Raw genomic sequence first — 13,576 nt, forward strand, 5'->3', positions numbered from 1 at the left:
ATGCTGAGTCTGCCATCTCCTAGGTCAATTCTCTAACCACTAGGCTAGAGAGTCATTCTCTCTCTTTCTCTCTCTCTCTCTCTCCCTCCCTCCCAATGACTCTTCAAGTCTTTACCCAAAGTGGAAAAGCTTCAGCAGGCCAGATTGAGGGAGCCCCATATCAGAATGTCCCACAGTTCAGTGGTTAGAGCATTCCCCTGGGAGGTGGCAGATCCCTCTTCAGCTCCCTTTTCCTCATCAGGCAGAGGAGAGATTTGAATCAGGTGAGCACCCTAACCCCTTGGCTGACAGTCATGAGAGAGGGGCTCTTCCTTGTAGGAAAAATAGGCCATATGTGCCTGACCCTAGGAGAGGGTGCCCAATTGTGGATCGTAAGCCAAGACAGATGCCTCCCACCAGCCTGGACTGAGGCACCTAACACTGTGGGATCAGCACAGCTTAGCACACACCCCTTCTCCCTCCGGCTAGCTTAGGTGCCTCCCTGCCCAGTTTGCTGGCTTTTGTGGATCAAAACACCCAGCCTTGCATTCATTGCTACCTACATAGGGACCATTCCCCCCTTTTAGGCCACTAGTGGCAGTGTTGGACTGGGGCACCTGTGTTTAGTTTATGAGAGTGGCCATACTGGGTCGGATCAATGGTCCATCTAGCCCAGTATCTGTCTTCTGACAGTGGCCAATGCCCGGTGCTTCACAGAGCATGAAGAGAACAGGGCAATCATTGAGGGATCCATCCCCTGTTGTCCAGTCCCGACCTCTGGCTGTTTAGGGATGCCCAGAGCACGGGGCTGCATCACTGACAATCTGGGCTTATTGCCATTGTTGGACCTATCCTCCAAGAACTGATCTAATTCTTTTATGTAACCAATTATACTTTTGGCCTTTGCAACATTCCATGTCAACAAGTTCCACTGGTTGACTGTGCATTGTGTTTTTTGTGTTAAACCTGCTGCCTATTAGTTTCGTTGGGTGACCCCCGGTCCTTCTGTTATGTGAAGGAGTAAATAACACTTCCCTATTCACTTTCTCCACACCATAAATGATTTTATAGACCTCTATCATATCCCCCCTTAGTCGTTTCTTTTCTAAACTGAATAGTGCCAGTCTTTTAAATCTGTCCTCATTTGGAAGCTGCTCCATCCCCCTAAACATTTTTGTTGCCTTTCTCTATACTTTCTCCAACTCATATATTTTTTTGAGATAGGGTGATCAGAACTGCACTCAGTATTCAAGGTGTTGGTGTACCATGGATTTATATAATGGCATTATTATATTTTCTATCTTATTATCAATCCCTTTCCTAATAGTTCCTGTTAGGGGGCTTATTCCTTCCCCCTCTCACTTCCCTGGTCCTCCTCACATGAACAGAGAGCAACAATACCCAAAGTCCAAAGGCACAAACAATTTGATGTTTATTGGGGTGAACTTCCAGCAAGCATGATTCAACTTTCCTTCCTCAGTGTCCCCCTTCCCAGCTCTGACACCACAGAGTCTTGCCTATGTCCCTGTTCCTGTTCCCATTCCCTGTTCCCATTCCCCCCCTTAACAAAACATGATCCCAATTCCCCCACCCCAGTCCCTGTTCCCATTCCCCCCCTTTACTTCTTGATTGACTGCAGACTATATAGTAAAACTTGAGTTTTGCTTAGCTATACCTTAACCAATTATTTTACTGAAATTTAACTAACCAATTTTAACATACTGTAACATGGTTATTTAACCAATTATAATTCACCACCTTAATTAGTTTACACCCAGCAAAATTAATTATACCACAGACAGAAACCATCACAGAACCAGACAGAGACCATGCAAATAAACATACAAAACAATACAGAAGTGAGGATTTCACAACTACATCTATACAGACTTAGGGGTTTTCCAGCTGTGTCTATTGATAAGTGAGTTCTTACCAGACAGAAAACTATCAAACTAAATTTCCTTTCACATCTTCTAGGCTCTTTCCTTTCTCTGGAGGTGATAGGAATATCAGGACAGGATTGTATTCCTAACAGCCCAATAGCACCTTATTTTAATGTGACTAGTTTGGAATGTGAGGATGTGACCGTTCACTTCTCAGCTTATGGCTGCCTCTGCTGCTTAGCCAAAGGCCTTATTTAGCCTAAGAACAGAGCCTCAGACTGTCACAGTGAGAGAAGGCCCTTTCACAGACAGACAGTGATTTTGATTCTTTCTTTTATACCTCTATAACTAGCTAAGTGATAAGAATACACCTACATTCCTAAAGTATAGGCCTTTACAGACAGGCCCGAATATCTATATCCTAACAGTTCCTAACATTCTGTTAGCTTTTTTGACTGCCACTGTACTTTGAGCAGATGTTTTCATAAAAATATCCATGATGAGTCCAAGATCTCTTTCTTGAGTGGTAATAGCTAATTTAGACCTCATCATTTTGTATGTATAGTTGGGATTATGTTTTCCAATATGCATTATTTGCATTTATCAACACTGAATTTCGTCTGCGATTTGGTTGCCCATTCACACAGTTTTGTGAGATCCCTTTGTAACTCCTCACAGTCTGCTTTGCACTTAACTATCTTGAGTAAATTTGTATCATCTGCAAACTTTACCATACCAGTGCTTACCCTCTTTTCCAGGTCATTTATGAATATATTGAACTGCACTGGCCCCAGTACAGATCTTTGAGGGACCCCGCTCTTTATCAATTTTCATTGGGAAATTAAACATTTATTCCTATGCTTTGTTTGCTATTTTTTAACCAGTTACTGAGCCATGAGACGACCTTCCCTCTTATCCCATGACTGCTTAGTTTCCATAAGAGACTTTGGTGAGGGACCTTGTCAAGGCATTCTGAAAGTCCAAGTACACTATATCCACTGGATCACCCGTGTCCACATATTTATTGATACACTCAAAGAATTCTAATAGATTGGTGAGAAATGATTTCCTTTACAAAAGCCATGTTGACTCTTCCCCAACGTATTGTCTTCATCTATGTGTCTCATAATTCTCTTCTTTACTACAATTTCAATCAAACTGCCTGGTATTGAAATAAGGCTCACCAGCCTTTAATTCCCAGGATTGCCTCTGGATCCTTTTTTAAAAAAATATCAGCATTACTTTAGCTATCCTTCAGTTATATACTATACCACAGATAGTAGTTCTGCAATTTCATATTTGATTTCCTTCAAAACTCTTGTGTGAACACCATCTGGTCCTGGTCACTTCTTACTGTTTTATTGATAAATTTGTTCCAAATCCAACTCTAATGACACCTTAGTCTTGGAGAGGTCCTCAGATTTGTCACCTAAAGAGAACAGCTCAGGTGTGGGGATCTCCTTCACATCCTCTGCATTGAAGACCGATGCCAAGAATTCATTTACATTCTCGCAACAGCCTTGTCTTCCCTGCCTGCTCCTTTAGCACCTCGATCATCCAGTGGGAACCGACTGTTTAACAGGCTTCCTGCTTCTGATGTGATTACATTTTTTTCTGCTAGTTTTTGTGTCTTTTGCAAGTTGTTCTTCAAATTCTTTTTTGGCCTTCCTAATTAGACTTTTACACTTGACTTGTCAGAGTTTATGATCCTTTACATTTTCCTCACTAGGGTTTGATTTTTGCCTCTAACTGCCTCTTATATTCATCTGTTTAGCCATGAAAGCATTTATGGTCCTCTTATTCTTTTGTTTTGTTTTTAATTTGGGATGCACATATAGTTTGAGCATTTATTATGGTGTTTTAAAATAGTTTCCCTGCAGCTTTCAGGCATTTCACTCTTAAGAACATAAGAACATAAGAACGGCCGTACCGGGTCAGACCAAAGGTCCATCTAGCCCAGTATCCTGTCTACAGACAGTGGCCAATGCCACGTGCCCCAGAGGGAGTGGACCAACAGGCAATGATCAAATGATCTCTCTCCTGCCATCCATCTCCATCCTCTGACAAACAGAGGCTAGGGACACCATTCCTTACCCATCCTGGCTAATAGCCATTAATGGACTTAACCACCATGAATTTATCCAGTTCTCTTTTAAATGCTGTTATAGTCCTAGCCTTCACAACCTTCTCAGGTAAGGAGTTCCACGAGTTGACTGTGTGCTGTGTGAAGAAGAACTTCTTTGTATTCGTTTTAAACCTGCTGCCTGTTAATTTCATTTGGTGACCCCTAGTTCTTGTATTATGGGAATAAGTAAATAACTTTTCCTTATCCACTTTCTCCACATCACTCATGATTTTATATACCTCTATCATATCCCCCCTTAGTCTCCTCTTTTCCAAGCTGAAGAGTCCTAGCCTCTTTAATCTCTCCTCATATGGGACCCGTTCCAAACCCCTAATCATTTTAGTTGCCCTTTTCTGAAACTTTTCTAGTGCCAGTATATCTTTTTTGAGATGAGGAGACCACATCTGTACGCAGTATTCGAGATGTGGGCGTACCATCGAGTTATATAAGGGCAATAATATATTCTCAGTCTTATTCTCTAGCCCCTTTTTAATGATCCCTAACATCCTGTTTGCTTTTTTGACCGCCTCTGCACACTGCGCGGACGTCTTCAGAGAACTATCCAAGATGACTCCAAGATCTTTTTCCTGACTTGTTGTAGCTAAATCAGCTCCCATCATATTGTATGCATAGTTGGGGTTATTTTTTCCAATGTGGATTACTTTACATTTATCCACATTAAATTTCATTTGCCATTTTGTTGCCCAATCACTTAGTTTTGTGAGATCTTTTTGAAGTTCATCACAGTCTGCTTTGGTCTTAACTATCTTGAGCAGTTTAGTATCATCTGCAAACTTTGCCACCTCACTGTTTACCCCTTTCTCCAGATCATTTATAAATAAGTTGAATAGGATTGGTCCGAGGACTGACCCTTGGGGAACACCACTAGTTACCCCTCTCCATTCTGAAAATTTACCATTAATTCCTACCCTTTGTTCCCGGTCTTTTAACCAGTTCTCAATCCATGAAAGGACGTTCCCTTTTATCCCTTGACAACTTAATTTACGTAAGAACCTTTGGTGAGGGACCTTGTCAAAGGCTTTCTGGAAATCTAAGTACACTATGTCCACTGGATACCCCTTGTCCACATGTTTGTTGACCCCTTCAAAGAACTCTAATAGATTAGTAAGACACGATTTCCCTTTACAGAAACCATGTTGACTATTGCTCAACAGTTTATGTTTTTCTATGTGTCTGACAATTTTATTCTTAACTATTGTTTCGACTAATTTGCCCGGTACCGACGTTAGACTTACCATTCTGTAATTGCCGGGATCACCTCTAGAGCCCTTTTTAAATATTGGCATTACATTAGCTAACTTCCAGTCATTGGGTACAGAAGCCGATTTAAAGGACAGGTTACAAACCTTAGTTAATAGTTCTGCAACTTCACATTTGAGTTCTTTCAGAACTCTTGGGTGAATGCCATCTGGTCCCGGTGACTTGTTAATGTCAAGTTTATCAATTAATTCCAAAACCTCCTCTAGTGACACTTCAATCTGTGACAGTTCCTCAGATTTGTCACCTACAAAAGCCGGCTCAGGTTTGGGAATCTCCCTAACATCCTCAGCCGTGAAGACTGAAGCAAAGAATCCATTTAGTTTCTCCGCAATGACTTTATCGTCTTTAAGCACTCCTTTTGTATCTCGATCATCAAGGAGCCCCACTGGTTGTTTAGCAGGCTTCCTGCTTCTGATGCTACTTAAAAAACATTTTGTTATTACCTTTGGAGTTTTTGGCTAGCCGTTCTTCAAACTCCTCTTTGGCTTTTCTTATTACATTTTTGCACTTAATCTGGCAGCATTTATGCTCCTTTCTATTTGCCTCACTAGGATTTGACTTCCACTTTTTAAAAGATGCCTTTTTATCCCTCACTGCTTCTTTTACATGGTTGTTAAGGCACGGTGGCTCTTTTTTAGTTCTTTTACTGTGTTTCTTAATTTGGGGAATACATTGAAGTTGGGCCTCTATTATGGTGTCTTTAAAAAGCGCCCATGCAGCTTGCAGGGATTTCACTTTAGTCACTGTACTTTTTAACTTCTTTTTAACTAACCCCCTCAGTTTTGCATAGTTCCCCCTTTTGAAATTAAATGCCACAGTGTTGAGCTGTTGAGATGTTCTTCCCACCACAGGGATGTTGAATGCTATTGTATTATGGTCAGTATTTCCAAGCGGTCCTGTTATAGTTACCTCTTGGACCAGCTCCTGCGCTCCACTCAGGACTAAATCTAGAGTTGCCTCTCCTCTTGTGGGTTCCCGTACCAGCTGCTCCATGAAGCAGTCATTTAAAGTATTGAAAAATTTTATCTCTGCATTTCGTCCTGAAGTGAAATGTTCCCAGTCAATATGGGGATAATTGAAATCCCCCACTATTATTGGGGTCTTAATTTTGATAGCCTCTCTAATTTCCTTTAGCATTTCATCATCACTATCACTGTCTTGGTCAGGTGGTCTATAATAGATCCCTAATGTTATATTCTTATTAGAGCATGAAATTTCTATCTATAGAGATTCTATGGAATATGTGGATTCACTTAAGATTTTTACTTCATTTGATTCTACATTTTCTTTCACATATAGTGCCACTCCCCCCACACATGACCTGTTCTGTCCTTCCGATATATTTTGTACCCCGGAATGATTGTGTTCCATTGATTGCTCTCAGTCCACCAGGTTTCTGTGATGCCTATTATATCAATATCCTCCTTTATCACGAGGCACTCTTGTGACTATTCCTTTTAATATCCCTTTAACTAGTTTCCTCATGTTTGTGTAGTTCCCCTTTTTGAAGTTAAAAGCTACAGTGGTAGGTTTCTTTGGCATTTTCCCCCCTACAAGGGTTTGAAATTTAATTACATTGTGGTCACAATCACCGAGCATTTCAGCTATATTCACCTCTTGGACCAGATCCTGTGCACCACTGAGGACTAAATCATGAATTTCCTCTCCTCTTCTGGGTTCCAGGCACATGAATAAATTTAAAAAATCTGGCCCTTCATCTCTTTGTGCCCTTTGCAAAATGGGGATGGTGACATTGAGTCTAATAAAGTGCTTTGAGATCTCCAGCTCAGTATTATTATTCTCGGAAAGTAAAAACCAGGAAAGGAGAATACTCATAACTCCCCAGGAAATGGGTTTTGAATCCTGCAGGACTTGTCAAGATTCTGGTTTTTTTTTCCTGTCCAAAATCAGGACAAAAATGCCAAAATCTCAATAATGTTCATGAATGGACAATTGGGCAAAGCAGCCCAGAGAGGTCCCATCCAAATGTTCTGCTTCAATAATTTTTGTAGTTTCTGAGAGTTTAAGGCCAGAAAGGAACATCTGATCATTGAGTTCAGACTTCTGTGTGTCACAGGGGATTCAACTGCACGCAGTTACCCCTATGTTGAGCCAAAAGTCTTTAGTTAAACCAGAGCATTTCAGTTCTCGGCATACTACACTGTTGTGAGACACAGGCAGAGACCAGGAGATGCCCCAATGCCTGAGGCCCTTGCAATGGCACATATATAAATAGCTGAGACATGCTCAATGGGTCCCACCATGGGACCCACACCCCAGGCTGCCGGGGGGAGTTTCATTTTGATCTCTTGAAAAAATTTTCCCCTGTTCTTTCGTATAAATTAATGGAAATTCCAAATAGAAAAATCTTTCAAAATGGAACATTTCCACCATTTGGAACCTTTAAAAAATGGAAATGGGAGACTCGTGCAAAAACAATACTTTCTCGCAGACCGTTTTGGTTTCAATGAATCATCATTTTCTGATTAACACAATGTTTAATGGGAAAATTCCAGTACAGAGGCTATGATCAGCCTATTGACTTTAAATTCTTCATCCGCTCTTAGGCTTCAATTCTGAAAGATGAGCCACCTAGGCAGAGTCCTAGTCCATGTGGATACCTTTAGACCAGGGGATTCTCCAACTTTTTTTTTCAGCTCATAGGCCATGTCAATAGAGAGATTAGCTTGTGAACACTTTCCCTCTCATTCATGATCATGCCAATTTCCTCAACACCCAGGCACGGCTATGATGACCATGTCCCCTGCCCATTCAACTTCACAGGACATCCCAGTAGAAGCTGCAATAATTGTGGGTATGGAAAGGTTACATTAGGAAAGTATTTGCCTCTGGATTACAGTTTAAGCACTATAGGCCAGTGTACAGGGCCCTGCTCTGGGAGTCATGGCATTGCAGCAGAGCGATGCTGGGCAAGAAGAAAGGCCCAATCAAAGACATTGTTAAGATTGTAGGCTATCTTCACAATTCTGTTGAGATCTGGGTTAGGTTATTCAAAGTGGCTTAAAGAAATTAGGTACTGATCTGCAAATGGGAGTTGGGTGCCAAACTTCCATAAGCTGCTCTGAAAATGACAGCCTAAACCATGCCTAAATTCTGCAGCACAACTTTCCTGAATGCCTCCTTCACCTCTTTGTTCCTAAGACTGTAGATGATGGGGTTGAACATTGGGGTGATAACCGTGTACATGACAGACAGAACTTTATGGAAGGCCGGGGATCGCTCCGCTGATGGCACCACATACATGATAATGATGGTCCCGTAATACAGACTCACCACCAGCAGGTGAGAGGCGCAGGTGGAAAAGGCCTTCTGCCTCTCAGCAGAGGAGGCGATTCTCAGGATAGCCAAAAGGATATGAATGTAAGACACAACAATGAAGAGGAAAGGAGCTGGGGTTACCAGGGAGCAGGAGAGCAGAACAATCATTTCCACCAGGGAGCTTTTTGTGCAGGACAATTTGAGCAGCTCCTCCATGTCACAGAAGAAATTATTAATTTCATTGGAGCTGCAGAAGCTTAGCTGGGGCACCATCCCCACTACTAAAGCAGTGGCTGAGAAACCAGTTATCCAGGAGGCAGATACCATCTGAAGGCAAACCCTGAGGTTCATCATAACATTATAGCTGAGTGGGTTGCATATGGCTAAGTAACGGTCATAAGCCATGACTGCAAGGAGGAAGCACTCAATGCAAGCCAAAGCACTGAGGAAAAATAACTGTGTGATACAGTCCCTGAATGAGATTGTCCTGTCTTCTACGAGGAGCCCAGACAGCAATCTGGGGACACTCACTGAGGTGTAGCAGGTCTCCAGGAAGGACAAGTTCCCCAGGAAGAAATACATTGGGGTGTGAAGCTGCTGATCAGCCACAACTAGAGCAACAATGAGAAGGTTCCCACCCAAGGTCACAATGTAGATCACTAGAAAAACCACAAAAAGCAGAATCTGAACTTCGTTCAGGTTCCCAAATCCCAGGAGAATGAACTTGGTCATGGATGTGTGATTTGTCCATGGCATTTGTGCCATGTGTTCTCTGGAAGGCAAGAAAGATAGGAAGAAAAATTAGCCTTGTTATTCGATCCCTTTTTATTGTATTCAGTATCTACTTAGGGCTAGATTGTCAAAAATGTTTAAGGGCCTAAAGATTCAGTTACTCTTCTAGAGGAATTTTACAAAGGAACCTCATGACCTAAATCACATTGATTTTAATGGATGTTGGGTGCCTAGATGCTTTTAAAAGTCCTACTAGTCACCTAATACCTTTAAAAATCTGACCCATGACCTGTTTAATTCCATTAGTGAATCCAGCTAGGCACCTATCTGCATCTTTAGGCATCTTTGAAAACCTGTGCCTTAGTATATGGCCAAAGCCATGGCTGGGATGATTTAGTTGGGGATTAGGTCCTGCTTTGAGCAGGGGGTTGGACTAGATGACCTCCTGAGGTCTCTTCCAAACCTGATATTCTATGATTCTATGATATAATGCTTTTTCACCTGACCTGATGTAATATAGCGGCTGTTTCAACAACTACAAATATATCCATTAAAATGACCCCAGAACATCACAGAAGGGCACTTTTCAGTTAACTCTGTAAAGGGGAAAAAGAACAATTTGTCAGCAAATCCAGAGTTACCCACCTATAATTTTTTCAGTGACATGCATATGAGTAAACTTCTCATTCCACACCCTCTTAAAGCCCCCTGCCTTTGCACAGCTGTATGGGCATAATAGGAGAACTGTTCTGAAACATTTTTCATGGAAATCAGCAACACACTTGAAAACAGAGATTCTGGCCACAAATGGGAGATTAAGTGGCTTGTGGAATATGTAGTTTACTCCTCATGTCCCCATTCTCCTCACTGGGCTGGGATCCCTCATCTGGACTACATCTTCCATAATGCAGCATGAGAGACCATGATGAATTATGGGAGATGTAATCCAGCTGCAGATCCCAGCCACAGAGGAGTTGGAGACACAAGAAGCAAACTACAACTCCCAGGAGGCACCTATTTTATGCCCCGTTTAAAATATTTTGATGAAAAAAAATGAAATTTTCCACTGAAAAGAGACACATTTTTGAAAATTAAAAAAAATAGTGAAAACCCCAATATCCCATTGGAAAACACTGTTGAAGGAAAATTTTCAGCCCTAGATTTTCAAATAACTGAGATTTTGGTCTATAGGACTTGCTGCTTTAGCTCCAGTCTGATGGGTCGAAACATAACATATGAGCTTAACTACATGACATGAGCATTTAGAAAAATGCCTGCATGGAAGTATGAGTCTATCCCTTTGCCCTGCAGGTGCTCGGCCCTGAGCTCAGTTTACCTCAGAGGAAACAGGATCCATAGCACCATTTCTTCATTCAGAGACCTTTGCCCCCAGCCCCAAACAGCACATACCCTCTGATCTGACTGCAGACGTGTCCCTGCTAACATAAGCTGTGACATTGAGACCTGAGCAGCTGGGATATTAACTTGTGATCAGGGCTTTGCAGATGAGAGTATGCAGATACAGAGAACAAACATCTACTCTCTCTCAAACTATCATCCACCCTACTCAAGTAAATGGACTTACAAGGATTGCAAATTACAGCATACATAGTCTGAATATAATAAAATGTGTATAGATCCACATGAACAATAAGGTACAATGCTGCCTTGGCCCCAAGTTGATGGACTGGATGGGTAGCTCAGTCTATTGACCTTAACGAGGTGAAAGTGCAGAGGGGTCTTGACCATGGTCTTTAAGTACCTACGTAGGGAGGAAATTTCTGATCAAAGAGGACTTTTTAGTCTGACAGAAAAAGAAAGAAAAACATCGAATGGCTGGAAGCTCAGGCTAGAAATAAGTTAGGGTTTTTTAACAGTGTAGCCTAGAGGGTGGTTAGGTTAAGAAATAAGTAGATGTTAGATTTTGGGTCTAAGTCAGCCTAAGTGTAGAGGAGAATGGGAAACTGAAGTTGTTGGTGTGAGAATGTTAGAGATAAGTTGGAGACAGAGTGTTATGGGAAAGTAAGAGTTAACAACGACATGGTCCAGGGCTATGTTACTATTACACACCAACAACTTCAGTTTGGTTATAACCGGTTTAAGCAAAGTTTGTAATCAGTGGTTTTGAGAAGTGGGAAGGTTTTATTAAATGTTATGCATATTGATATATGGGAAGGACATTGGTGAAGCTCTTAATTTATGTAATGTGAAATGTAAAGAGCCAATGAGAAGGTGGCAGAAATATAATTATGGTAAAGGACAATTAAATGTTAATTAGTATTATAATGGAGTATTAAAAGAGTAGCCTTGCTAAATTGTGGAGATCTGCAATTAACATCCAAAGGCTTGAACCTAGAGGCTTGAACCTGAAAACTAAGTGGGGTTTTATTGAACCCTTATCCTTAACTACTTAATATTAACTGGGAACATTTCAGCATAAAGGCTACAACATTGAGTGTAACTAACCATCAGAACAACTTACCAAGCAATCTAGTGGATACTCCATCACTTGGAGTCTTTAAATCAAGACTGACTGTTTATTTCTAAAAGATAAGTTCTAGCTCAACCACATGATATGGGCTTGATGCAAGAGTTATTGGGTGAACTCCTCTAGCATGTGTTATGCAGGAGCTCAGACTAGATGATCATAACAGTTACTTGTAGCTTGAAATCTACGATTATGTGGCCTAATATGCTCTTTATCCCTAACATCAATTATCCTATGATAGTTTCCTGATCCAGGGGGGTTGATCACTGCTCTGAAATTCTGGCAGTCAGGAATCCATTCCTGGCCTTGTCACTGACCAGCTTCATGGTCTTGAGAATGTCACTGCCCATGTTCTGTCTCAGTTTCCCCAAATCTACAATGGAAGTTCTTATTTTGTGACTTAGTAGGGAAGGGAGAGACTTCGAAAGACAGAAAAAAGGATGTAGAATAGGTGCCTAATCCTGTTCTTGTGCCTCTAAAACTCTTCCCCCAAGGAGCTCTAGAGAAAGGCTAAGTGTTATTATTGCACACAGGAAAACAAATATTTCATGTGTGGCCACTAGCTATATACATATACCCACCCTTTCCCTTGTACTTATCGCGGTTCAGGGCTAGCTGCACCTTTGACATACATGAGTGCGGATAAGAGGCCTTCAGCCTTTACCTCTCTGGGGTGGAAACCTGTAATTCTCCCTCTCTTTAGACCCTGTCCTGAGCTGCAGCACCTGTTTACAAGCTGTGAGTGCTTAGCAGGCCTGACTAGGTTCCTCTGCCCTTCCAACACATCCCCACAGGAACTGTGACTGGATGAACACAGTGACCCAAACCAGGCTTTGGGACACCAAGCATCTGAACAGCAGGAATCAAAGTGTAACAAGACAAAGGGGGTTGTTTATAAAATGAACAGCCAAGATGCATCTGTCTGACCTAAAGCATAGGTAGGCTTAGCTCATCCAGACTGCTGGTTCTGGGGGGAACGGTCTGGACCCCTGCAGCCTCTGCAACCCTCTTTCCTAAGCTCCAGCGGCTCTGATTTTCTACCGCTCCCAATGCTCCTTGTTTCACTTTCCCACCTGTTGGTCCTCCTGACTGCAGTTACCAACCCCAGGGCTGAACCCAGCCTGGTGGAGGTAACACTTCAAGGTCACCAACACCAGTACTGTCCTTAAAGCACCAGAGAACATGGAGATACCAGGTGCTATAGTCTGCTTCCCAGCCTATGTGGCCGCTGGTCCTATTGGAATTAGCCTCCTGGCAGCCATCTAGCAATCCACTCAATAACGATCAAACGCATCGAACATATAATAGTCAAAAGACAGCACAGGCAACTCACATGTCCCTGACACTCCCTTCCAGACATTCATTTGAACGCTGAGAAGCTGGGATGTGGTTGTCAACTTGCAACACTTTTTAGAGACATTGCTACCTAGTTATATGCCTTTTCCCCATTCACTAATGATTACGTCATTGTGATGGTTTTCTTCCTGACCCTTTTGTGCATTGCTTTGACTCCATCACTGAAAAGACATAATAACTCCCTCAGCTACCAATTTGAAATGTGTGTTGCATAAACAAAATTAACAAGTGACCCTCAAGAGGGTTAACAGTTAGGTAAAACTTTAATGACAAAACACTCTGGAGAAAAGTTCCAGTTTCTTTTTTTTCGTTCTTTCGTTCTTTCTTCAATTAATTTTTTATTAATTTCCATAAAGAAACACACACTGAAAGTGCAGAAAGGTAACTGTGATGTACAATTTGTAAATGTTTCCAAATACCACATGCTACACAGGGTCACCAATATAGAGATCT

The 13,576-nt window shown here is 41.8% G+C and overlaps 1 protein-coding gene across 1 annotated transcript; it reads right to left on the bottom strand.

Moving 5' to 3' along the window:
- Positions 1-8,364: 8,364 nt before the first annotated feature.
- LOC112103608 (olfactory receptor 1020-like) lies at positions 8,365-9,303 on the bottom strand. The gene has a single exon (XM_024195484.1). The coding sequence runs from the start codon at positions 9,301-9,303 to the stop codon at positions 8,365-8,367; it is 939 nt and encodes a 312-aa protein (XP_024051252.1).
- Between the last annotated feature and the right edge of the window lie 4,273 nt (positions 9,304-13,576).

The sequence above is a fragment of the Terrapene carolina genome, unplaced genomic scaffold (genome assembly GCF_002925995.2).
Source record: "Terrapene carolina triunguis isolate 2854851 unplaced genomic scaffold, T_m_triunguis-2.0 Scaffold23170, whole genome shotgun sequence".
NCBI lineage: Eukaryota > Metazoa > Chordata > Testudines > Emydidae > Terrapene > Terrapene triunguis.

Coding starts and splice junctions, on each gene's coding strand:
- LOC112103608 (XM_024195484.1), bottom strand. CDS start 9,303: ATGCCATGGACAAATCACACATCCATGACCAAGTTCATTCTCCTGGGA.